This window comes from Salminus brasiliensis, chromosome 22 (assembly GCF_030463535.1).
Source record: "Salminus brasiliensis chromosome 22, fSalBra1.hap2, whole genome shotgun sequence".
NCBI lineage: Eukaryota > Metazoa > Chordata > Actinopteri > Characiformes > Bryconidae > Salminus > Salminus brasiliensis.
In genome coordinates, this window is record NC_132899.1 from 20,764,959 (window position 1) to 20,790,989 (window position 26,031).

The following is a 26,031-nucleotide window of genomic DNA, read 5'->3' on the forward strand; positions in this document are numbered from 1 at the left end:
TGGATAGTGTTTCTGTCCTCTCTGTGTCATCTTGGCGCAGAAACAAGAAGTTTTTACTTTGCAGTTTCTCCATTTACTGACATAATTTTCTAAATATCAATATAAAAAGAGAGAAACAGATTAAGTATAATAAAAGAATATATGTATAGACACTAAGTACACTAAAGTAACGCTAGGTAAAAGAAAAACACCAAGTTAAAGACGACAGTTAAAGAGTACCGTAACTGTATATTGTAACTGGTCAGCTACCGTTGGCTGTTGGCCGCATACCCGGGTTTGTCTTCCTTGAGCAGCTTGGCCCTCTTTTAAGTGTCCCTTATGATGTCTAGCGCTAGTCTGAGGTTGTCCAGTTTGTTTGTTTTTTTGTTGTTGTTTTTGTTTTTAAAAGAGGCTGGCATTAGAGAAAGAGATGGTAGAAGCCGGTGAGATATTGTTAGCTTTTAGCCTAGTACAGATACCCACTCACTTTACCGGCTTTTATTTGCTGCATACCATTTTTGGCACTTTTTGCATACCACAAGGCCTGGTTCTGCAAGCTGTATTCAGCTGTGTTTTACAGTGATGTTCACGCTTGTCTCAGAAAACGGACTAAAAATATCTTTACCACCACTATCTCCAGCTTTAACTATTGAAAGGGTTTCTTTGGTGGGAGTGAGTTTTTGTCCACTTTGGGCGTGTAAATATAATGAGTCAGGACTGGATTTTAGAATTGGTCCATTTACAGCTAGATTTTGGATATTCTGTTGTTGTTGTTTTTTTTGCAGTGTTTGAGGTTCATCTTATGTCACATTGTATGTACCAAACTCTCATTCAAGGGGAACTTTAAGATGAACAGATCACTAAATCTACATTTTATGGAGTTCCACTTTATTCACCTTCACAAGTCTGTATTTTAAAACTACTGTAAAGAACACTAATGTCATCCGACCTTCCAGCTATCTAAATTCCTGCAGCACAATTCTCTCTCTTCACAGGAAAAGTCAAAGGACATCACTGTCAGCTACCTGGTGTTTATTAAACAGCACTCCCAGGAGCAGGACTACAGGACGCTGAGGGCAGACATCCCCGTCTGGACCAACAAGGGTTTCCTCTGTCCTGCCCAGAGCAAAGTCCAGTTCTCTAAAGAGTACGGCAACATCGACCTTCCCACCAAGCTGCCTGGTAAACACAGCGCTCTCCTTTTCATCTAGACTCAATTGGTCATCTGGTCCTCTACATGATGGAACTGACTATGACAACATATCCTCAACCATCAACAGAAATAGCAACAGAAATAGGCCCTCTCTCTGATTCACCGCTCAACTCTCCTCTCGCTGTTGCGTATTGCTTGTCTCTGGACGAAGCTCTTTTAGGTATGTCTGGCTACAGTGTGGGTGGGTCCAGCACTCTGAGAGAAAATAAACATGACAAGAGCTTTTCAGAACCAAGACTGAGTCTTTACAGAGAGAACTTCCGGTCTAAAATAGCAGCAGTTGGGCGAGCCCTGGGCGAATCAGGATTGAGTAAGCAATGCTTCTGCCCTTTATTCTCTTTCCGCATTCGCCCTGTCCTGCGTAATTGATTACTGATGGCTTTGTTGCTGGGCCTAGATGTAAGAGGGGCCAGACCCTCCATAAGAACATGGGCTTTACCCTTGTATGCGCTTAACCAAGGCATGAAATTGTGGGGAGCGCTTAGAGTTATGTAAGCACTGAGCGTGAATGTGGGATGGAAAATGTGTTAGCATGCATGACCTAGCACACCAGCGCACGACCTGGCTGGTGCTGGCCCGCGTTGCAGATGCCGCTATTATTCAGTTTTGTCATCGTTTGTGTCACCTTCCTTCCATGAAACAATTTGCTGTGCAAGTATGGGCCTTGCAGCAGTACACTGACCCAAACCATAAGTATTAAGATAACTATGGAGTTTATTTGAGCTAAAATTGGAATGTTCTTGAGTTAATCACCTTTCACTGAAGCCAGAACGGAGAACTAAAAGCCTCTGAAACAAGCAGGAAACTCAAAACCAGATGGGAACAGCTTCACGTAAAGCTGACATGCTGCCCTTTCACCTGTGCTTGAGGACAAAATCTAAATAAACTGTGGTACTGTCCCATTATTCACACAACACGCAGTAAATCAAAGGCATATCATCGTTAAACCCCCATTTTTGCGTTTTTTACCTTAAGCATTTGAATCTGGCAGTTTCTCTTTACGTTGTGTTGAACATTCACGCTGAATGAATGCTCCAAAATGACTGGCAATAGACCATTATCACACTTCATCTGCATTTAGTAAAGCTGAGGCGTAAATAGTCACAGCTTCTGATAGTGGCTGAGACTACTGTCCTTTCCTAAATACACCAGTACCAACCAAACACACTTCCCAGAGTTTCCACCCCATCCAGTTTCAACATGTTCAACTCCAGCAGAAAAACTCCGCTCATCATGTCCCATTTTTTAACAAGGCAGCCAAAAAATCGAGAGTTAATCTGAACCGGAGAATCAGGGCTGAACAGTGGGACGGATTTACTTGTGTTTGTGATTAAAAATTCATTCATTCATTCATTCATTCAACATCCACTCAATTTTTAATTAGCAAGGTTTGGAAATGGACCCCTCATTACAACTTCAGCCGCTTCAGCAGAGACAGACTAGCCTTACGTTCATGTTGGAAAGACTTCCAGACATGTTAACTGCCATTCTGTCAGCAAGGGCTCTGTTGAATTGTGAAGGCTGAAGCTTGATAATGCTACTGTTTATAGCCAGATGTGATGACGCAGTGACTGTAATAAATGTCTGTGAAATCTTTTTACATTCCCTTTCAACGAAGATACATTCATTGAAGAGTTTTGCATGATATGCTTGATTGGCAAAAGTTACTTTTGCTGAATTATGTGAATATTTTTATTACTTTTATTATTTAACCAAATTTATCCACAGAAACTCACGTGAAACTGAACACACTAATGTGATTTGCGTACTGCACCCTACTGTGCAGCACTCTGCTAGCCTCGCTATTGTGTGGAATTATCACAATAATCATGCAGCCTCAGTTTATGCTAAACAAAGAACTATACACTACTAGTTTACTGTTGTGGGTGGTTTAGTGGACACCATTCTTCATCAAAGGGTCCAGCCCGTTCACGACAGTAAATGCTGTAGTGGGTTAGCTGGCTAACTAGTAATATTTAAATAAGAACAGGACAAAACATCACATGCGATTCTTCAGCCTTTCTTCTGTAAAACTGACATATTCCTTTGATCAGTATGTCAGCAAATCACATATTCACAACTCTGTTACGGAGTGGTATTTAATACAGTGTTTGATTGTGTCATGTTTATATCAGATTAATGCTAAATGCTGATTCTCAGTTGTTTTGGTTATTATAGTAGTTTAACACTTTAATATTAAATCACAGAAAACAAAACATTTTTTTGTTTCCAGGTGTGGACTGGGTGCTACTGGACCTGTGCTACCTGCGGGATGATGGCGACGTGTCTGGTTGGAGGGAGCTGTTTGGTGACTTGGGGGTGAGGGATCTGCTGATCTTCAGGAAGGAGAAGCGCAGCTTCACCGTTGCAGAACTGGTAAGAGAGCACTGTGGCTCAGCCATCAGTGTGACAAGAGGCACTAGAGGCACCATGTGTGGTGAGGACAGAGACGACTGTCTAGGCAGGTAGAAGTTCTGAACAGGCCAAAGTCTAATGAAGCTTGCCAGCATTCACTTTGGCCTTGACACAGAAGAGCTCTGAGAGGAACTGAGTGAGAAGTAGGCTAGGCCGTCGAACTCGCCCAGAAAGAGCATGGTTAACTGTGCTCTTTTGAACCTCTGGCCACGATTGGCATCACCGGGGATCAAACCCGCAATATCCCATGAATAAACCCAGCGCTTAGACAGTAGGGCCACTTAGGAGCCCAATTAGTCACCCCTTTATATTCACCCCAATTTTTGCGCAGTCCTTTTTACATGCCCCCCATCAGATGTGTATGCATTAGGGAAAATGCAGTTTGTATGTGATCCACATACATAATGAGGCCAGAATGCACCCAATTTAAAAAATTTAAAACAGATGCAAAATGCTTCATGTTCTTAGTGAAATCATCAATCACACCAGGGATCACATCCTTAGAAGTCTGATGTCCTTTTGCTATGTATTCAGTTTGCATTACTTGCTTACTTTGTAAATGAATTGCATTTGCATCTAGTTTGAATTCACCATTAAAAGGTTCACTTTCACAATACAGTAAATTATGTTTTTAATTACATTTCCTCTTATATTTAAACAAGTATGTTCATACAGTGGTAGCGTCCAGTGACCCAACTGTTAGGCTTGTTCACATAGATGCTTGAAATGTGAAACGTATGGCCATGAGTCATTTCTCCAAAGTAAACCATCAAAGGACAGCAGTTCTGAGTCAGAACAGTGATCAGTAAAACCGAGAGAGTATTGCCAAATCTTCCGTGGCTCAAATACAGCATTAACTGTGTCAGACAATGGCCAGTCACGTAATCCGGTCATTACTGCCCACTGCGTGTAGCTCATTCTTCCTCAGCTCGTGCTCTGTGGTCCCAAATGAATGACCTAGTGTTCTAAACCCAGCAGTTGGGTTAATATTCTTTTGTATGTGTTTATGGGAAAGAGTACAAACAGGGAGAAATGATGGCGTAAATGATAGTCTTTTGAGATATGATGGATTTGTAGCACTTGTGGGTTTGACCCACATTTTCGTGGTGTGTTCATCAGGCTGTTCATCCTGTTGGAAGAGCTCTGGAGCTGAGAGTGCGGCTGTATCCTGCACTCTTCTTTATATGACTGGGAGCATAATCACAGCTTGCAGTGAGGAGCTCATGCAGTGCTCTAGCTAGATTTAAGACTGCTTTAGCACCTTAATCCCTCTGCTACCGATATCCTATCCTGCTTCATCCCACAACCATGACAACGCTGCTAGATCTAACTGGAGCTGCAGTCTAAAATCGCTGCTAATATATATATATTTTAAAACTATGTTTTAAAGGTTACTATTTGAAGTTGTTTCCAACTAACAGCTTAAAATACTAGGTATAAATAGGAGGTATGTGACTTTGGATGGAGTGAAAAATGGACAAATGCAGTTACAAGCCGGTTTACAACCCTGTTATTTTGACCCGTTTACATCTGGTCCCTTTATGTGACTAGTATCTGGATTTTATTCTGAAAAAAGATATGCAAATGCGAATGCATATGCAAATTCGCTTGTTGCGTGACAAGTGTTTTGGTTGTACTGGGAGGAGTTTTGGTTGTGGACTAAGCCATGGAGAGACAGATCCTGAAGACCACCTCCTGAAGTGGTTTGAGTGATGGGATATTTCTATCTGGTGTAAATTGAGTCTTGGGTGTGTTCACACTTGCATTGTGACCTTTTATATCTGGCCTTATCCAGATATAATCCTGAAACTCACAATGCATGAAATGACCAGGTATAAATGCGGTCTTTGCTTTTTACGAAGGGCTCATCAAAATGATGACAAGCTCTGTTTTGATTGGCAATGATTTACAATGCCAGAAAAGCTTGCAGAACCTGCACATTAATGCATTGTTTTAACACAAACAAAAACACTGTAATCATTCTCAAGTCTTATGTTTCATGTTTTCTGTGTCATTTTTTGATACAGAAATAAATAAGATATAATGAATGTAAATGTAATTTCCATCCATTATTTTACTTATGTAATTATGTATTCATGCTAGAGTATATATAGAGTCATGATGGAATCTATGTAATATTAAACCTAGATTTCTAACATTTACTTTAAAAATGTCAGAGATCATTCAGTCAAAATGTTCATACTATTAAAGAGTATATCCACCAGTGGGAGTATCACCATTTGGAAGGATGCCGCCGCCCACCACGTAATACAGGAAAAAAATCCTCACAATTTTGTCATCAATTAATGCAAAATTACTGCATTTTTGACCTCTTGGGGGCGCACTACCCAGGCTTAGAAAAAAACAAGTGTAATTTATAAAATGTAAAATATTTAGTTTTTAGAAAAGTCTGAAAGAAATGTTCGTAGATAAAACATTAAGTGTTCACTCACACTTTAAATCATTGTTTTATGATAATTTAATAAATGAATTGTTATTTTTTCAGTGTCAGGGGAAAAAAAAACAAAAAAACCAAGAGACTTGTTTTCAGTTTTTAATTGAAATGGAAATAGTTTGGCTAGTTTACCAGGTCTTGCTGCGTTGTTGGAGTCTATATATACTATTTCTCTATACCTCTATTCCAAGTTCATGGCAGGCCTTTGCTTTTCAGGCTTTTAGTAGATCTAGGGTTGTTCCTGACCATCCAAACCAGTTTCCGCTGAGCTGAGGGGGACAGTTTGGTTCTTCTTACAGTCAAAGACAAAGTGGCTACATTTTTCAATGCATTGTAGAGTTATTTGAACTGATGGTCTAATAGGTTGAGAAATGTTTCCTAAAACATTCCTAATGATTTATATCTAATCTCCTCTCTCTCTCTTTCTTTTAGGCATCCAGCCCATGGGCTGCAGAGGTCGAGCTGTGGCCTAAGCCCATAGACGGAGTGTATGTCATTGAGGATCAACACTGTGAGGAGTTCCACTCTCTGGTCACAGCAGATCAGCTTCCCACCCACATCAAACTCCAGCAGAGACAAGCTCTGATCAGCCTGCTGGAGAACAACTGGGACACTGGGTAACACACCCCCACTCACACAAATACACTCTCACTGTACACCTTCTATATATAATCCTTTTCTTGGGCGTTGCACTTACACTCCTTCATCACAGATGTCATAAAAAAGGTTGACAAAGGCCCGATGTATAATTGTCACGTTTTGAGTTTTAATGGTTAACCCATTATGGTTCCTGTCTAAGTATGAACACACAAGTCCTGCTGTCTGCCCGTTGGATGCCTTAATCTGTACACTCGATTGTGCAACTCAGTTTGTCTCATGGGCGATCTGTTGATTGTGTCCTGTATCTACTTTGGTTCCCCAGTCCACATTCCTCACACTACTGGCCTAGTTTGTGTAGATAAATGCTGAAATGGCCTTTATCCCCCTGCTGGTGGCTAAGAGTCTCCATCCCTTCCAAAGAGCCATGTTAAACAGTTGGCTGGATAGTAATGGGGCCATTGTCAGTGTATTATCCCCTCTGATCTCATAAGCTTAGATTGAAGAGAACTATTTCTCTGCGCTGTTACTGGGTTACTTTCAGGCTAGAAATCAGAGTGTGAAGCTCACTGTGGATTTGTGCAATCTATTTAATGTCCTATCCTTGTTGCAGCTTTACTTTCAGCTGCTCTGTATTGTGATGGGACTGAAACTGAAGTAGACCCGGGTCCTATTCTCGGAAGCTCCAGTCAGCAAAAAAGTATTGACCCTTGAGAAAGGCGCAACACATGCCGCAACACATTGCTGCTGTAGGAGTGCAGCTGTGTTAGGGCTGGTCTTTGGTTTCTGCCAGCTCATTGCCCTGCTTAGACTCCTGTGTTCACTCCTGCAGACCTTCATCATGGCCTTCTTTATTAATCACCAGCAGTGAAGACGCTTCTAGAATTCACTGTCATGGCAACTTTCGCGGGCTCCTGATGACCTTATGAAATGTGCATTCAGCTAGCACTTCACCTCCCCATCCCCCCGTCCTGTCCCTGCTGTAGCATATGACTCATCGAGCAGTCAAACCAGGACACACACAGCACTCCATGTTTATGCTCCATAAATCTTTATTAAACATATTACCAACCCCCCAATTGTGTAAACACCTTAAAACGCCTTCTTCAGAAGGTCTTTTAACATTTAGGAAACTTGTGAGTGATACCACATTTGTGCACATGAGAGGGGGGGGGGGTATTTTACTCTAGAAGAAAAATAAACTTGAAAAAGCATAATCAGTCCTGTGGCTAAATACATAATGAATCATATCATGGCAGTATTGGACTTTCAGTGATTTCACCATTGACTGAGAACAACATAATAGTCTTACTAGTCATATTAGAATATTATGACCCTCCTGGTTTGGATTGAACTCAGCCTGGGACATCACACATGCCACAGGGAGAGTGACAGGGAGTGCCTCCCAATGCATAACAGAGGAACAATGGCTCTGGCGAGTGGTACCAGTTGCCCTCTATGATAAACACCTTCCATCACGTAATACAGTCCATGCCACAATATCTCGCTAGTGTCATCCGAGCCAAAGAACTCCCATGAACTGGTAGCTGCTGGAACACCGGTATTACCGTCCACAGTGGAAAATGTTGCTGCCGTGGACCAAGATGCTTTGTTCCAAGAAGGTTTGCAGCTGACCCTAAGGTCAAAGGAAAGTCTTCTGGAGGAAAGTTTAATGGTCAGATGAGACACAGATTGAGTCGATTGGCCACAATGGGCAGAGGTATGTTTGGAGGAGTAACAGAAAGACATTCACTGTTCCAGCTGTTCCAGCTGTTAAGCGTGGTGGTGGCGGTAGCATTATACTCTGGGGCTGTTTTGCTGTTTTGGACATTCCACTAGGTATTAGGTGTGTTGTATGTATATTTCTGTTGTTTGAAAACTCAAAAAACAGTTCTAAGAAAGTATTTATATTTACAGAATTTATATTAACTGAGCTTCAAATGTATATAAATTAATAAATTTGCAATTGGATATGTCTATAATGAATTGTGTGGTTTTATGTAATAATAATAACAATGTAATGTAAGTCACACAACAAACAGAGCAAAGCTGTAATAATGTCCCTGCATTTCTAAAAGTTAACCCCTTAACACTCCAAGGCTTATAACAGGGACTACAGGGACTTCTGTACAAACTGGTGAAGCTATTATTTGGTAATAAATGTTTTTAATAACACGGTCTGCCTGCCAGCAGGCCATAGGCTTTTAAGGGGTTAAACTTTTTAGCATGTTGCCTACTGATTGCATACTGCAAAAGGAAATGTTCTCTCCTATTGCATTCTCTCCTATTGCATTCTCTCCTATTGCGTTCTCTCCTATTGTTTTCTGTTTTTCAGGGAGAAGTATGCTCGGTGTCTCAGGGCTCAGGTGTTGGACGGCCAGGGCCGACCTTTGAGAGACACCAAGTCCTCCTTCTATCACTTCCTGACCCGCCTGGCCTGGGTGCCTGCGTACAGACCTGCGCTGGAGGGGGGGCGCACCGTGACCTATTTATGCCCAAACACTGTGTACCTCTTTTCTGCTGAGGTGCACAGTCTCCTGGGAGCTCATGTCCATTATATTGATTTGGCTCCTAGCGAATTCTCCAGAGCCGTGGGTAAGCAAGTGGTGCCAATGAGTCTGTCAACATGCTTTTCTTGCCCTTAAGTGAGGAAAGGGTTTGATGATCACTGAAAGCAGTTGCAGTGACTCATGCTTGGTTATTTTGTCTAGAGAATTTTCAAGACCAGTCTAAACATGCAGTTCTCCATGTGAAGTCACAGATTTGATGATTTTTTTTAATGTTAAAAAGGGAGTAGGGGCTAAAAGCAAGATCTTCTCAGAAAGAATCCTTTCTCTTCCTCAAAACAGCACAGCTGGAGCTCATGACCAGTGTTTGCAAAATACCTTTCATGAGCCAATCAAAACTGAAGTACCTTGACCAAAACATGTTTTCTTCTTTTTACATTCAGTAGCTTTCTAGAGATGGGTGGAAAAAGGTTGTGTGTAAATGATAAATAGTAAATAGTGCTATAGTGTGTAAATAGTGTGCAAATGGTGTGTAAATAGTGTTAGCAGTCAGCACAGCCAGCGTTTACTTAGCTTGGCTGAATTTGATGTAGAACATGTTGATTTCTATGGACTATGGTTGTTGGGTATCTGTCCTCAAAATAAGTGCAAGTGGTAAACATCAGGGGTCCAAGCCTTACAAAATGATGACAGTGTTTTTAGACGGGTTGTATGTTTATTAGGTGTGCAGTTTTAAAAGGAGATTTTGGACATGAATTTGCATAGTTACAATAGTTAATTGAATTATGAATTTGCAAAGTCTCACATCCATTGCCCCTGTATTTTATCACCTTTTTTACTCCACATACGGTTTCATGTCATTTCAAGTTATGGTGAAAAAACTATATGACTGCATGGCAGAAGAATTTATAAATTAAATTAATGGCTAAACATTTTTCTGCTGAACTCCACTTCATACCTAACTGCACCCTTTTACCGTAGTACAATCACTGTAGTGCGCAACCTCTCATGGCTCACTGCTTATATTTCTATTTGTCTTAGAAGCAAATGTATTAAAGTATTAAAGTATCAGTATGTCTTTACAATTATGAAAACCTTGCATTCCATCACATGTCCATACTCATACACTGATCCGGAGTGTGTGTGTGTGTGTGCAGGGATGAGACACAGTGTGATGGTGGATGAAATGGTGAGCTATCTGAAGCGCTGGTGCACGAAGGCGGCTGAAGGGAAGGAGACGGGCGAGGCTGAGGGGGCGGACTTCAGCACCAGTGTTCAGCACATCCACTCTGTGTACTGCTACCTGCAGGCCGAGTGCTCCTCTGCACAGCTCAAAGAGCTCTTCCAGCACTCGCCCGCTGTCTTTATCGAGTATGACAGGTCAGACTCATACTCTCCATCTTATTCTTCAACAAAATAACTTTTTTTTTTTTTTTTTAAGTACACAGTAGTGTCTGCTTGTGGACCTTGTGGACTCTGGTGGTAGTCCAGGGCTGTTTTTATGGTTTAAGAACAGGTCAATACTACACTCAGCCCACACCTCAGACCAAAATTTGAAAGTATGGAAGTGAGCTGTGACCTTTAAAGTTGTTAAAGAGTCTCAATTATTTTATATATATATATATATATATATATATATATACATATGTGTGTGTGTGTGTGTGTAGAATTCTCCATATGGTGATGCTGGTTTGTTGTTGCTTCAGACATTTCACACAGGAAGTGAGAATAGATAATGTCAATTTGACAGCCGTTAAGGATAGAGTGGTTTTAGCAGATTATCAGAAAATCATCTGCTCTCCAGGCGGCAGGGTCAAGTTTAAGCCCAGCTCAGGGAAGCATATGTTCTAAAGGCATCTGAGTGCAAGAATCAGGTGGATATGATTAGACCTACAGTACACCCTGCACACAAATAGAGAATTACTTTATAGTCATACACTATTACAGACGAAATTCAGTCAGACACATTTGTTGTAATAGAATTGTTGTAATACAAAACATTATTGACCACTGTCTTCTGTGTCTTTAGAAAGGACGAGTGGTGTTCTGGACACTTCTACCATCTAAAGGACGTGTGCTGGAGCGATCCAACAGGCATGTTTGTCCGATATAAGGAGTTGATCCGCAGACCGGAGAGCGGGGTCCAAGAGCCCAGAGTTCTGGCTCCATTTTATATCCACCTACAGCACATGAAAGAACTGTTCCTGGTCAGTCCCCTGTTTTAGAACATATGCTGTTCAAGCTGTTGTGTTTCTGTTAAGCTTTTCTGGGTACTATAGATACTCAAATTATTATTAAACTCGTATTATTAAATTCAGCTTGAAATTAAATAAAATATAAACCTTATTATTAGGAAAAATGGAACAGTTCAGGTTTGAGGGTTCTTGCTGTTGTTTCTGTAGTCTCTAAATGTGGAGCGCAGTCCATCAATGAAGCAGTATGTGGACCTCCTGGATGTTATATGTGAGTCGTCACCGCTTGCTACAGGGGAGGTTCTTCAGGATGTCTCCGTCATTTTTGCCCGACTAGGTGAGTGTTACGTGCAGTAATCTCCCTAAAAATAATGGATATTGATCTCTAAATTCAATTTAAATGGAATCCTGTTGACATCTTGTGTTTTTTTCCTTCAACAAAAGCGGAAAAATGTAAAAGAAATATGCATGGAGATCAAGATCAAGACATTGAAGTAGACCCTCACTACTGTAGGTCTTTGAAAGGTGAGAATATGATGACGAGATTCATTGACTCCTTGTTCATTTAAACTCTCTGTAATACTGTGGTTTGTCCAGTCCGATCTAAAGAACTACTCCAGCATGCTTTGGCTAAATTCCTCTCTGCTACATCTATAGCATACAAAAGGCCATTCATTTACCTGCATACATTTTCCAACACATTTACTCATTATGTCCCTAAAATAGAAGCCCATTGGCAAATCCTTGAGTCAAGAGACTCGTGTTGGCCTCTCTTCAGAATGGGGCATCATGGACTGCTTTTTGAGCCAGCTTCCCATGTTCAGATTCAACAGGTTTGGCAGTAATTAAACTTGGGTGTGGCTTGTAAAAAAATTTTTTATGATTAAAAAATTGTATATGCCATAAATAAAACATCTTTTAAAAGTTGAAAAATAGAATACATTGACCAAATCCAGCACTGTATATCTCTCTTTAGAGCATGTGCTAAAAGATACAGAAAATTCAGATAGAGATTATGTTGAGATTAAATTGCAGGGAGTATTCCCTTAACTCCTGAACCCTGTGCTCATGATCCAGTTTCAGAAATCCAAATTCAGAATCCGTTATGAATCATTTGTAAACTCTTTAGCACCCTGTGTGGAGTCCCACAGGGTTTTATTTTAGGGTCTGGAAAATGTTTATGAATGACTGTAATGCAGTTATGAGAGTGAAAAACTAAAGTGTGGGCCTATGAACAGGGTTCAGAGAGTTCAATTAGTTTTCTAACTGAATTGTTCATTGTTTTGTTTGCTGTCATTTCTGACAGAGATGGTGTCTCGTAAGAGAGTGTTTCCTACCAAAACCCAGGGCTGGGTCACACTAGCACGTAAGCCCATGATTCCAGACAGCCCAAGCCTGGAGAAGATCTTCAAATCTCACAGTGAAGTTTGTCTACTCAACCTACCCTCTGCACAGAAGAAAGCAGCAAACTCCCAGACAAAAAACAAGCTTGGTCCAAGAGGTAAAGTTTGAGTAAATACTGCATGAGATGAGCCTTAACTAAGTACAAATGTAGTCACTCAGTAGTTTTATTTTCAACATGATTAATTAATAAAATCATATTTTATACCCAAATAGTGCAACAGATGTCCAGTAGGGTTTGGATACAGAAACCCCTATTTCCATTGCCTATGTAGTGCACTACTATCTATGTATCTAGGCAGTAGGAATCTATTTAAGATTCAGCCTAAGTAGTTGCAAAAGTCGGAGAAGATAATTTGCTCCAGACAGCTCTTAGCAAAAAGAACACTGAAGTACACTGAATGCAGTGGCTGTATTCTGATCTGATCGCTTTCATTGATGTTGCATAACCAGAAATCAAATACGTATCTGATCAAGGACCCCATATGAAAGTGTCTTAGCTCTGATATTGAAACAAATCAGATTTGTGTGTCTACACAGCTCTGAAAGCATCAGATCTGAGTCACATTAGTGCAGAAAGGCAGTTTATGAGGCGTAATGTGAAACTAAGCCTTAGGGCCTTTGGTATAAGGGCTTGTATTCAATTCCGGCATACAAATTATAAGCAACTGACTTTTCTTTGGACTTTTCAGGTCCACCTTGATGACTTGCAGCCCAGTTATTGTTATATTTCTTGTCATATTTCGCGTTTTGTTTTTGGTCCTTTAAAGAGACTGAGTTCAGTGCCTCTGTCACCATTGGCTTGCTTCAAAGAGGCCCAGCCACAGATCTCTGTAGACATCTGTTGTTTTCTCAGGTAAGCTGCATGTTAATGAGGAGAAGCCTGCCTTCAGTGAGCAAGACAGAGAGCTGTTCCTGGAGATCTGTGGGGTAAGGAGACTTTCCCATTGCGTGACCACTGAAGCCCAGACGGAAAACTACAGGCCGTGCCCAGTCATGCAGGCCCTGGTGCATGACCTCATCCCATACATTCAGAGGTTCATCTACCACCATGAGGAGCTGAGTGAAATATATGAAGACTTGAAAGAGAATGGCATTGCCCGGGAGATCAAGTCACTGAGCTTTGGTCAGGTAGGTGTGCTTTGTCCTTCTGCTCCATCATTACCTAGACATTTGCCATTCCTGGCTTAGTTTCAGAGCCTGCTGAGTCATTGCTCGCTGTTGCATCATATGCTTCCACTGGAGGAACTGAATAGAGAGAATCATGTTTTATTGTAGGTTGGAAAACTCTACATTTATTACCGTCTGGAGCAGCCAGACGAGAGGCCTATTTTAGAGAGCGAGGACATCATATGCTTGCTGAAGGACAAGAAGGAGTTATATATTCAGAAGGACCATCAGCTACCCAAACTGGACATTTGCAGGTACAGCTTCTGCTCTCTGCTCTCCTGCAGCAGTCTTTTTTCCAACACTGTGCTTAATGACATATGGAGTGACTGTATTGTTCTGATTGCAGAGAGCTGGTGAAACTGTTCACATCCGAGAAGAACTTTGTGAAGGAGCTGGAGCACTTCCTTGAGGGCCTTGTTACATGCATCAATGTAAGCACACTTAATAAGGACAGTGATACATGTAAAGTTCTTAGCTGAAATCAGTGTATTGTCAGTGTATCAGCATTGTAATAAGAAATGTACAGTGAAAATGTCACTGAAATACAACATTAGTCAAATGTAGGGCTTCATGATTAACTGTTTGTGGATGTTCAAATCCATGTAGTACTGCAAACATTAGTCAAATGTAGGGCTTCATGATTAACTGTTTGTGGATGTTCAAATCCATGTAGTACTGCAAACATTAGTCAAATGCATCATGTATTCTCTACTATTTGTAATTAGGGGTGGAATAGTACACAGAAGTCATAGTTTGGTTTACATCACAGAGAAAAAAAGGGATGGGATGATGCTAATTTGCTAATTTCTTGCATCTTAAGGCAAGGGTTCCCAAATCCTGATACCCACTGTGTCCTTACTCAGTGCTGTTCCTTTACTCAACAATATATTATTGCAAAATAAAAAAATAATAGCTAATCATCAGTATGGACACATCCATGCAGTTCAGTAATATTTAGACGTGCTGTGTTTACACTTGTTCTAATCCATTTTGTCACGGCTGGGTTTCTTTCTTAGCACAAATTGAAGATCACTGCATTTACTGAGCGAGCATCACATAAAACACTCAATCTTAATGCTACGAAGCTGTTAAGAAACTGAGCTGGGGTCAGTCGTCTGCTCTAAAGCATGTTCTGAGCTCTGCTGTAGTGAGGAGAAAATAGTGATGAGACTTCAGTTTAAAAACTCAGGGTTTCCTCAGCATACCTGTAGGCTATGAGTTCCACGTGATCTCTGTACAACTGCACCGAACCTCAACAGTTCAGTACAAATGCATGTACCGTTACACCCCTACTTGTTACACATCCCCTTACCTTGATAACAGTGGCAATCCTGACAGGTAAGGATTACACCACTCTATTGAGAATCCTGTCCATTTTAGGCCACCCGTCACAACACTGACACTCCCACATTACAGAGTGGCAGCTGCCGGTGGTCTGTATGTGACTGATTCGACACATGATGGAACAAATGGACGCTTTAACTGACCAGCAAAATCACCAGACCTCAATCCTACTTCTCAGTCTGGAACAGCAGGTGACATGCTGAAAAAGGCCCACGCACACACTTCAGCTGATATATGCACCCAGTTGGTGGAAGAGTGTGCTTAAGTGTACAGGAACCCAAGAGACTGCTGTAATCCTGACGTTTAAACAAGGAATGAAGCATGCGACTATATTTTTTATTTGTGCAGTAGGCTTATAGGGACAATCTGTCATGCAAAAGCCTTATATTTACATTTGTCACCTTTTTGGCATAATTTGAATCTGGCAGTTGTTTCTTTCTGTATTTTTTCTCTTTATTAGTTTTAACAACTTTATCCGTATGGCTGTCTGATGAGAACCTGGATTTTCTTGATTAACAGTGAAAAAGGGAAACATTTAGGGCTAATTACTGGGTTACACTTGTCTTAATTCACAATTATACGTAGACGGTCAATTGTAATCAACTTCAGCTATTGATAATAGAATTAATTAATTGCGCCGCCTGAATCCGGCTTCAAGCTAACATGCATTGAGCAGCCAGACGAGTCAGTAATGATGAAGCAAGGTCATGGCAACTATTAGGAAAGGAAATAATGAGAGCCCATAATGGCGAGCCTCTTAACTCCTGGTCCTGAAGCCATGCGTTAATATGCAGGAGGCAGAGATGGGCGTCTGGCTCCTCGGTACGGCAGGTGAGTCATCCCAGCCGTGGCTCCACAGATGAGAGAAGCGCTCTGCATTAGTGGGTCATGTCTCTGGGGGATTTGTCACAGCCGCCTGGCAACTGGAACTGATGTGGTGATTGAATGCACTTTAAGACGTTCTAATTAGCACATCAGGCGACCATAGAAGGAAATGTCTGTAGGAGATAAGCTACATGACGGGGCGTAAACCAAAGCATGACAGCCTGTTGTGTCTCCTTCTGTTTCAGCAATCGGTTCACAGTGTTGAGTTGTCAGATTTCTCTTCTTAGACAAATCTCAAAAACCATTCAGGACACAAAAGAACACAGCGAGACTGGCTGAGCCACTGGCTTTTCAGACGACAACTTACTGATGAATTTGTTTTTATCTGTGTGTATCTGATCCAGGATAAAGCTACTTTGAGAAGATTCCTGGACAGGAAAGACATTCAGGAACTTCCTGAAGAAGAAGAGCATTGGGAGGTTCCTGCACCGGTGGAGATCAAACCAGAACTGGGTAAGCTCCAGGTCTGGTCTGAACGAGGGTTCTAGGATGGGCTTGCGTGTTCTGTTGATGTTTCATCTGTGGCACATTTGCAATTCTGACATGCACTGGTGCTTTAATCCCAGAATTCTCCTTGTCTTTTCCAGCGGTCTGTTATTTTCCCTCCTTTTCATCTTCTATTCATGCATGCACACGGACACGCAAGCTACATATGCTAATTGGGATTTGTTCATTGCTGTGCTCGCTGGCATGAAAGAGCAGCTGTTGCCCCGGCTGCAAGACAGCAAAGGGGATCATCCCTCCCTTGCCATCGTACACTCGCGCATGTTTCAGCTAAACAACAGCCACCCAGCAACTAGAGCTGCACTATATATTGTATCTCCAGTGTTATTGCTTTCACCGTACCGATGTCACAGAAATGTACAGTATGAGCAGTTACTGAGGGTGTATGCATCAGCTTACACAGACAAAGCGAGTAACTTTAATGGCACAAAGAAAGAAGAATGTACACATCAACCGTGTCACACCATGCGTCTGTTAACGTCACAGGATGCCACCTTTGCCACAAGTCCTGTTGTGAAATATCAGCTGCTATGCAAACCTTGCTGAGTGCTGAAGCATGCAGCATGGAAAATCATCTATACTCTGATGCATCACGCACTACAGTTACACGCTGCCTCTGGTAACATCTCCACAAGAACTGTGGCTTGAGAGCTTCAGGAAATGGGTTTCCATGGCCAAGCAGTTGCACACAAGCTTAGGCCCACTATGTGTCGTGCCTAGTTTCAGCTGGAGGGGTGTAAAGCACCACTGGAAACATGTTCTCTGGAGTGATAAATCACACTTCACTGCCTGACAGTCTAATGGACAAATCTGGGTGTAGTGGATACACAGGAGAACTCTGCTTTTTGTGACTGTTTAGTGCCAACAGAAAAGTTTGGTCTGGGGTGTGTTTTTCAGAGTTTGGGCTGTGTCCCTTGGTTCTAGTGAAGAGAGATGTGAATTCTACAGCATACAAAGATATTTCAGACAATATGCCTCCAACAGTTTTCTGCCCTAGCATGGCTATGCACAAACGAGGTCCATGAATTGAGATATTGAGAAATTCCAATGGCTTCTCATACTTTTTTTTCATATTGATAAATTCTGGTTATTAATACATGTGCTTTTAAATATACAATATAAATATAATTTAACCTTAACATCAGCTATTACCATTACACTGTACATATGCATACATGCATACTCCATTCTATTAATGTTTAATGTATGTTTTTAGGACTTTAGTCCAATGCATATGAGGGCTCTTTTGATAGCTGTTGGTTCTCTTGGCAGTGCCCTCCCTCCGCACATTTGGAGCTGCGAGTGTAGAAGTGGAGAAGAAGACTGAGGAGGATGAAGATGACAAGTTGCGCTGCTGGCCTCCCAAAGCCCCGCTTAGCAAAACAGCAGGCAGCAGCACAGGTACTGGCACAGACAGTAGTAGACCACCAGATCATGCACTGACAAATAGTGTAGTGACTTTACCTGATGCAAATATGTAGAGAGTTTTAATATGAGTAATACAAATTACATCAGACAAATGAAAGACAAAATTGATGCAGATGTAAAATATGTAATCCACATTATGTAAATGATAATAAGTAAAGTTTATATGATAACATAAGAATAATCAAACTGTATATTTACAATTTATGATTATGTAATCTGGTTGATATTCCCCTTCATCTTCAAAACTCCTCCCACAGTTTTTGAGATATTGAGGTCATTCCAACTTCAGGTTGTTTGATCTGTGTGATTCGGTTTCCACATAACAGAGTTTTACATTTTTTAGAAAAGAGTGAATGGAGTGGGAAAGTTTAGGCACCCTTCTTGTGTCCCGTTGATATAAATACACCCAACTAACCACCTGAGACACCATAGCAACTAAACAGCGACCACTTAGCATCACCCTAGCAAAAGCACACCAAGCACCCAAAAAAGCACCCACCTCGCGACCATTACACCACCATAGTGACCACCTGGCCAAAACAGTTTGACTCCTGTAATCACGTAACAGCAGCCAAGCAACTGCCAATATTAGTACGCTGACAATTCAAGACCATTCTCTATGGGGTCTGAGCTCCACCGACCACCATCCCAACTTACGTTCGTATGACATAAAGATATCCAGAAGTAAAGATCCAGTGCTTTTTATGTGGATCCACACTTTAGTTCCTCACTCTTCTCAATTTCCAAATAAGTCAATTCGAGTAGTCATTGATTTATAAGTCAAAAGATTGATATCATGCGATTTGTGTGATTTTGCACATGCAGGAGCAGGAAGTCAGGCAGTGGAGGCTGTGATGAAGATGTGGCCTCCTCCAGCACCTCCAACCTCTTCCGAAGCTCCAGCACCTCAGCGTGGCTCTAGAGCTGAGAGGAGCTCCTCCAGTATGAGCACTCAGGAGCATATGGGAGAGATCCAGCGACACGAAGGAACTCCACCAGGAACTCCCAGTGTTCATGCCCACAGGTCAAGTGGCAGTGCCCCACACCCAGCAGGTTAGTGCTTGCTAAGAGAAGAAGAGCATCGGGGACAGAATTAAGTGGTGATTTGAAATGTTTATTTTAAGCGTCTGATATTCCTGAATAAATTCCCTGGAAAGCTGTTTACTTATATCTAGCAGATATTATTGTAATAAAGATATGAACAATTTCTTAAAAATAAAAAATATTGATGTTTTGTTTGCATGTAATTCATTTTAAGTCGTAAAGACTTGAACTGTCAACTGTTGATACATACTTCCATACACAAGGGGGCGATAAAATCTAGCTATTCACTAAGCGGATTAAGTTACCTATGTTAGTTTTCTCTACTTCTCTATTATTAACAATGCAAGGATTTCAATACAGTACACTAAAATATGAAACTATGCAAAGTATGCCCCCGTTTTCTCATCTGTTGTGTTTTATTTGTTTAATTCAATTAGATTAATTAGATTCAGTTAAATTCAAAGCAAATCATTGTAATTGATTTTATTATTCCCTTCTTAAAGGTTTTCTGGGTTTCTGAGTGGTCCAGTGGCCTAAAGTACTGCCACTATGATCCAAGGGTCACTGGTTTCAATCCCGAGTCAGAGATAGCACAGTTAGCCCTGCTCTCTCAGGGGTGGGTTGATGGCACTTCTTCCCCACATCACTATTAGTGTGATGTTGGTCTGCAGAGCTAGGGAGTCACCCCCCCCCCAAGCACGCTGGTTGTCTAGCGATGCTGAAAAACAGAAGAGGCAATGGCTGGCTTCACATGTGTTGGAGGGGAGTTAGTGATAGGGGGTGTTCACATGAATGGGGTCTTCCACATTGGTTAGAAAATGGGGTAAAATTTGAAAAGATATTTTATCACCAGACAGATTTAGATTTAGATTAGATTTAGATTAATCATGTTTCATTTGTGCTAAATATTAGTTTTAAGGATTTGTGTAGATATTAGAGCTTTGTACAATGCAGACAATTATTATTAAAAATGCAATCTTGGCCACTTGATAATGTGTGTATCATTACAGACAAACCACTTTTACTCAATACACTCGTTCCTTTAACATCATCTAGGTCCCACAGAACAAGTGCAGAGTGTGGATATTTCTCAAGAACCCCCTGCTGGGCCCAGTGAGTCTCCTGTTGAGCAGCTAAACCCAAGTATGGACAAGACAACCAGCGAAAGTGCTCCAGCGACAGAAGGAGAACACCACACATCACAGCCTCCACTGCAGTACGTTGTGTTTCCATGATGCTTCTTGCAGCAGTTTATTTTCCATATGTAGCCTTTCTAATTCTTCGAAAACTCATGTGTGTGTGTGTGTGTGTGTGTGTTTAGATCTCACAAACCAGTTCAATCTCAAGAGATGATCGCAAGCCAGTTCCAGGGAGGCAGTCCTCTGCGCCCACCCATTCCACTGGACAGCGCAGTGTGGACCAAACCAACAGCAGAAGCTGTCCTGGAGGACCTGGTGCTGGACTGCAGCCTGCCTCAGTCCCTGCAGCTGTCGGAGGACTATGATGACATGGCTGATATCGGCAAATGGGGAGAGCAGCTGGTCTACTCGTTCCTCACACACTGGAGGGAAAGCGGCAGCGGACCCAGCGAGATCACCTGGTACAACCAAAGTGGCGAGAGCGGTCAGCCGTGCGACTTCAAGCTGACCTTCGCAAACGGCCCTAGCGGCATTCAAGAGGTATTCGTGGAAGTCAAGACAACGGTGAAGCGGGAGAAGCACTTCATCCACATGTCTGCCAACGAGCTGGACTTTGCACTGAAGGAGAAGGCGAGGTATCACATATACAGAGTGTACGGAGCCGGGGATTCACAAAACGTCCGCCTGTGTCGCATCAAAAACCTCGCCCAGCACCTGCATTCCAAAACACTGGAACTGTACCTGTTTGTGTAGCACTGAAACATTCGAGCTGTTTTGTAGTTTTAATCCGCTGTTGTGTTCCTGTGTTTTAGAGCACTGTTAAATAGGACTCACCACTTCTGTTTGTGTCATTCACAGGTTATGAAGGAACAGCCAGCTTTTACACTTGTCTTTAATATACATTTTAATTGTTTAACATTGTAAAAACAGATTTTAATTCCTTTTTATTTTTCATTATTCAGAGCGCTTAAACAGGCCTGTCTGGTTTTAGGTTTTTTAAAAATTGTCCAATTGTAAGTTTTACGTTTTGAGAAACTGTCTGGTTAGAAATTCCAAGTTGTAATTGTACTTTATTTTATGGATCTCTAACAAATCCATATTATTATTGAGCGAGATTTGACCAAAACTGCATGCATTTATTATTCAGCTGTTACAGACACACAACGTCTGCATTGATTACTACAACAATCTCCAATAAATTTAAGAGAAGGGTGGAAATGTGTGGTCTATGGTTGTTAACCACTAACATATTATCTTGTGGTTGGTGTGGTGCAACAGATAGCATTACTACCTACCAGTAAGCCACCACACCATGTGGAAGACTGGGGTTCAAGTCCCGGTCTGGGTGACTGTATGCTGCGCTGCACCAATAGGAGTCCTTGGGCAAGACTCCTAACACTACACTGACCCACCTCTGTAATACGAGTAACCTTGTAAGTCGCTCTGGATAAGAGCGTCTGCTAAATGCCGTAAATGTAAATGTTAATCTAGAGAAGGAAAAAAATGACTGAATATAAGCTCTCGGCTAGTAAATGAAAATGTTAGTCATTGTATCACTTATCTTAACTTTAGTGGTCCTGGAATGGAAAGCTGTATTTATCTATCTTGTCAGATGAATAATGAGAGTTTGGCAAATGGAAGTGTCACCCAGCCTACTCGTGAAATCCAGGGTAAATGCAGCAGCTAATTTGGGTGAATATGGAAGCAAGGCTAAAAGCTAACAGGCTGGGTGAGGTGAGTTGCGGGAAGCCGACAAAGTTTTTTTTTTGACACAACAAAAAATGAGCAGTGGCAAAAATTGTGCCTTATGATTCGTTACTCTAGCTCTTTTAATGAACGAAGTGCTTGAAAACACTAGCCGCGTGCTAAAACACTAGCCACTGGATAATATGTTAGTCCCATGCTAACACACAAGCCATTGGATAATATGTTAGTCCCATGCTAACACACTAGCCACTGGATAATAGTGTTAGTCCCATGCTAACACACAAGCCATTGGATAATATGTTAGTCCCATGCTAACACACTAGCCACTGGATAATATGTTAGCGCCCATGCTAACACACAAGCCACTGGATAATAGTGTTAGTCCCATGCTAACACACTAGCCACTGGATAATAGTGTTAGTCCCATGCTAACACACTAGCCACTGGATAATAGTGTTAGTCCCATGCTAACACACAAGCCACTGGATAATAGTGTTAGTCCCATGCTAACACACTAGCCACAGGATTATATGTTAGTCCTATACTAACACACTAGCCACTGGATAATAGTGTTAGCCCTATACTAACACACTAGCCACAGGATTATTATGTTAGTCCCATGCTAACACACTAGCCACTGGATAATATGTTAGCCCTATACTAACACACTAGCCACTGGATAATAGTGTTAGCCCTATACTAACACACTAGCCACTGGATAATAGTGTTAGCCCTATACTAACACACTAGCCACTGGATAATAGTGTTAGTCCCATGCTAACACACTAGCCACTGGATAATAGTGTTAGTCCCATGCTAACACACTAGCCACTGGATAATAGTTTTAGCCTTATACTAACACACTAGCCACTGGATAATAGTGTTAGTCCCATGCTAACACACTAGCCACTGGATAATAGTGTTAGTCCCATGCTAACACACAAGCCATTGGATAATATGTTAGTCCCATGCTAACACACTAGCCACTGGATAATATGTTAGTGCCCATGCTAACACACTAGCCATTGGATAATGTTAGTCCCATGCTAACACACTAGCCACTGGATAATATGTTAGTGCCCATGCTAACACACTAGCCACTGGATAATAGTGTTAGCCCTATACTAACACACTAGCCACTGGATAATGTTAGTCCCATGCTAACACACTAGCCACTGGATAATAGTGTTAGCCCTATACTAACACACTAGCCACTGGATAATAGTGTTAGCCCTATACTAACACACTAGCCACTGGATAATGTTAGTCCCATGCTAACACACTAGCCACTGGATAATAGTGTTAGTCCCATGCTAACACACTAGCTACTGGATAATAGTGTTAGCCCTATACTAACACACTAGCCACAGGATTATGATGTTAGTCCCATGCTAACACACTAGCCACTGGATAATAGTGTTAGTCCCATGCTAACACACTAGCCACTGGATAATAGTGTTAGTCCCATGCTAACACACTAGCCACTGGATAATAGTGTTAGTCCCATGCTAACACACTAGCCACTGGATAATAGTGTTAGCCCTATACTAACACACTAGCCACAGGATTATTATGTTAGTCCCATGCTAACACACTAGCCACTGGATAATAGTGTTAGCCCTATACTAACACACTAGCCACTGGATAATAGTGTTAGTCCCATGCTAACACACTAGCCACTGGATAATAGTGTTAGCCCTATACTAACACACTAGCCACTGGATAATAGTGTTAGTCCCATGCTAACACACTAGCCACTGGATAATAGTGTTAGCCCTATACTAACACACTAGCCACTGGATAATAGTGTTAGCCCTATACTAACACACTAGCCACTGGATAATAGTGTTAGCCCTATACTAACACACTAGCCACTGGATAATAGTGTTAGCCCTATACTAACACACTAGCCACTGGATAATATGTGAGCTCTATGCTAATTTACTAGTCACCAGTTCACTATATGCCCAAATAAATGCATTCCAATATGTATGTTTCACTCATTGCTGACACAAATGTGCAAATGCACACGTACAGCTTGTCTAGTCCAAGTAGAGAAGTATTGCCAATAGAATAGGACTATCTGGAGCAGGTAAACATGCACTTGTTGGCCCCATGCCTAATTCCAGGTGTGAGTTATAAAGGGTGTAAAGGGGTATAAAGGTCCCAGCACTGAGCTGTGGAGCTGTGGAGCTGTGTTCTCTGGAATGATGGCGTTGCTCCACCCAGCACTTTTAGGATGAGTTGGGAATGAGGTGGGATGGTGATGGACCAACATCCTGACATCATTAACATTATCATCATTAACACTGAATGTTTGTCAATTCTGAGGTTGGAAAATGTTGCAGTGTGGATTCTATATTATAATTTACGACACATATTTGTTTGTAAGTAAAAAAAAGTACAGATATTTCATCAGGATTTGAAAAGAAGCCGTGGTCATTTTTGCCACATATATTCTTCAGGTCAGGTCACATAAGCTTAGATATTAATATAGATACTACTAATACTAATACTCACTGTCCACCCTATCTATTGAAAAGCCCACTGTGGACCCAGTCTGTGATTACAGCAGCATGAGGAATATTTCCTTTAAGAGCATCAACATAATAAAGTGATGAGGTTTAAACCTGTGTTTCAGCAAGTTGTGATGCAACCACTGAGTAACAGCCCTGAATTAGGTTACAGTCATTTAGCAGAAGCGTCAGTGTGTAACAATTTGAGGTCTGAACACACTGAAGCTACTGTATGTTTCACTTGCCTGTATGACTATGAGAGCATATTGGGCAACACTTGAGAGGTTGATTATTTAATCTTCGTGGGCTGAGCACAGAGAGCAGGACGCTGTGTTTACACAGTGGCTCTGCAGGTCAATACGACCAGTGTTTAGCAGTGACTGACCCCCAGTCCTGGAGTCTCCCGGACTTGCAGGACTACAGTGCAGTGCAGTGTTTCCCCTGTATTAACAAACGGGGTCCACTTCACCAGTTGAATCAGTAGCAGGGAATTATTAGCTTGCTTGTATCCAACGACTTGATGATAATGATGCAACTCTGGTTGGTCAAAAGGAGTGAAATTGAAATGTTAGATTTGATCTTATCTTGTATTCTCAGATCAGATCAGATCAGGATTTCTTGAGTTAAAAATCAGAAGCCCAATTTTATCAAATGACTGGGTGAAACAGTTGCAATACACATTGAAACAATCAACTAGACTTTCCTATAAATAATAAATAAATAATAAATAAATAAATAATAGACCTATAAAAAAAACATTTCCTAATAAATAAACTCGTATGATTTACTCATATGTCTACCATCACTGATTAGCTCTCAGGAGCAACTTAGAGAAATATCAGCCAATGGCATATTTGGGCTAGAAAATCAGCTGATACCGACACATATGGCCCTATTTTAGCGTTTTTTTAGGGGGGATGAGGTGGGATGGTGAGCTTGATTTAGGGCAAGTTGGTGTGTCTTCGCTATCGTAACGATGGAAAAAAGTACATCTTGCACGTCTCAAAACAAGCAAAAAGGCATGTGCTAAGTCTCTTCATTAATCCTGGGTGTGTTTTGGGCGTAACATACAATAAACCAATCAGCGTGTCACTCGCCCTTCCCTTTAAGATCCAGGTGCGCTCCGACTTTGGCAGATTGCTGTTTCAGTCTGGGAGGGAAGGCGTGCTGAAGCGGTGGAGCGCCTCGCCTCTGTTGTAGTGTTATTTTATTTGTTTTTCTGTTTATTGTTGATGTAAAAGTTTGCATAACTGCAAACAGGTACGCGCTATGAGTTCATGCACTGCTGCGTGGCCTTGTGTGCGTTGGGCAGGCGCCTGTGCTGACAATTCAATGCCAGGATAGCAATGAACGTCTGTCTGGGTTGTTTTTAGTCAGTGGTGCACCTGTTTACCTGAACACACCTCATTTCAAGACCACCACACCCACCAGTGTTGATATATTCCCAAGCAAATCAGCAAAGCGGCCAACTCCAGCACCCAGGGAGCAGAGCAGAGAGGGTAAAGGCCCTTGCTCAAGGGCCCAAAAGTGGCAAC

General features: G+C 41.6%; 1 protein-coding gene across 4 annotated transcripts in view; it reads left to right on the top strand.

Annotated features, from left to right (window-relative positions):
• Positions 1–21,491, top strand: part of LOC140544511 (uncharacterized) — a 62,997-nt gene extending 41,506 nt beyond the window's left edge. For all 4 annotated transcript variants that reach the window (XM_072668098.1, XM_072668100.1, XM_072668101.1 and 1 more), the window contains 17 exons: positions 975–1,161; positions 3,426–3,568; positions 6,495–6,679; positions 8,995–9,254; positions 10,324–10,546; positions 11,196–11,373; positions 11,569–11,695; positions 11,803–11,883; positions 12,665–12,859; positions 13,616–13,890; positions 14,038–14,183; positions 14,276–14,360; positions 16,503–16,611; positions 17,935–18,063; positions 18,916–19,143; positions 20,191–20,350; positions 20,456–21,491. In XM_072668098.1, the coding sequence (XP_072524199.1) occupies positions 975–1,161; positions 3,426–3,568; positions 6,495–6,679; positions 8,995–9,254; positions 10,324–10,546; positions 11,196–11,373; positions 11,569–11,695; positions 11,803–11,883; positions 12,665–12,859; positions 13,616–13,890; positions 14,038–14,183; positions 14,276–14,360; positions 16,503–16,611; positions 17,935–18,063; positions 18,916–19,143; positions 20,191–20,350; positions 20,456–21,026 (3,282 nt within the window). In that variant the 3' untranslated portion in view covers positions 21,027–21,491. The remainder of the gene's footprint in view (positions 1–974; positions 1,162–3,425; positions 3,569–6,494; positions 6,680–8,994; positions 9,255–10,323; positions 10,547–11,195; positions 11,374–11,568; positions 11,696–11,802; positions 11,884–12,664; positions 12,860–13,615; positions 13,891–14,037; positions 14,184–14,275; positions 14,361–16,502; positions 16,612–17,934; positions 18,064–18,915; positions 19,144–20,190; positions 20,351–20,455) is intronic.
• Positions 21,492–26,031: the final 4,540 nt, after the last annotated feature.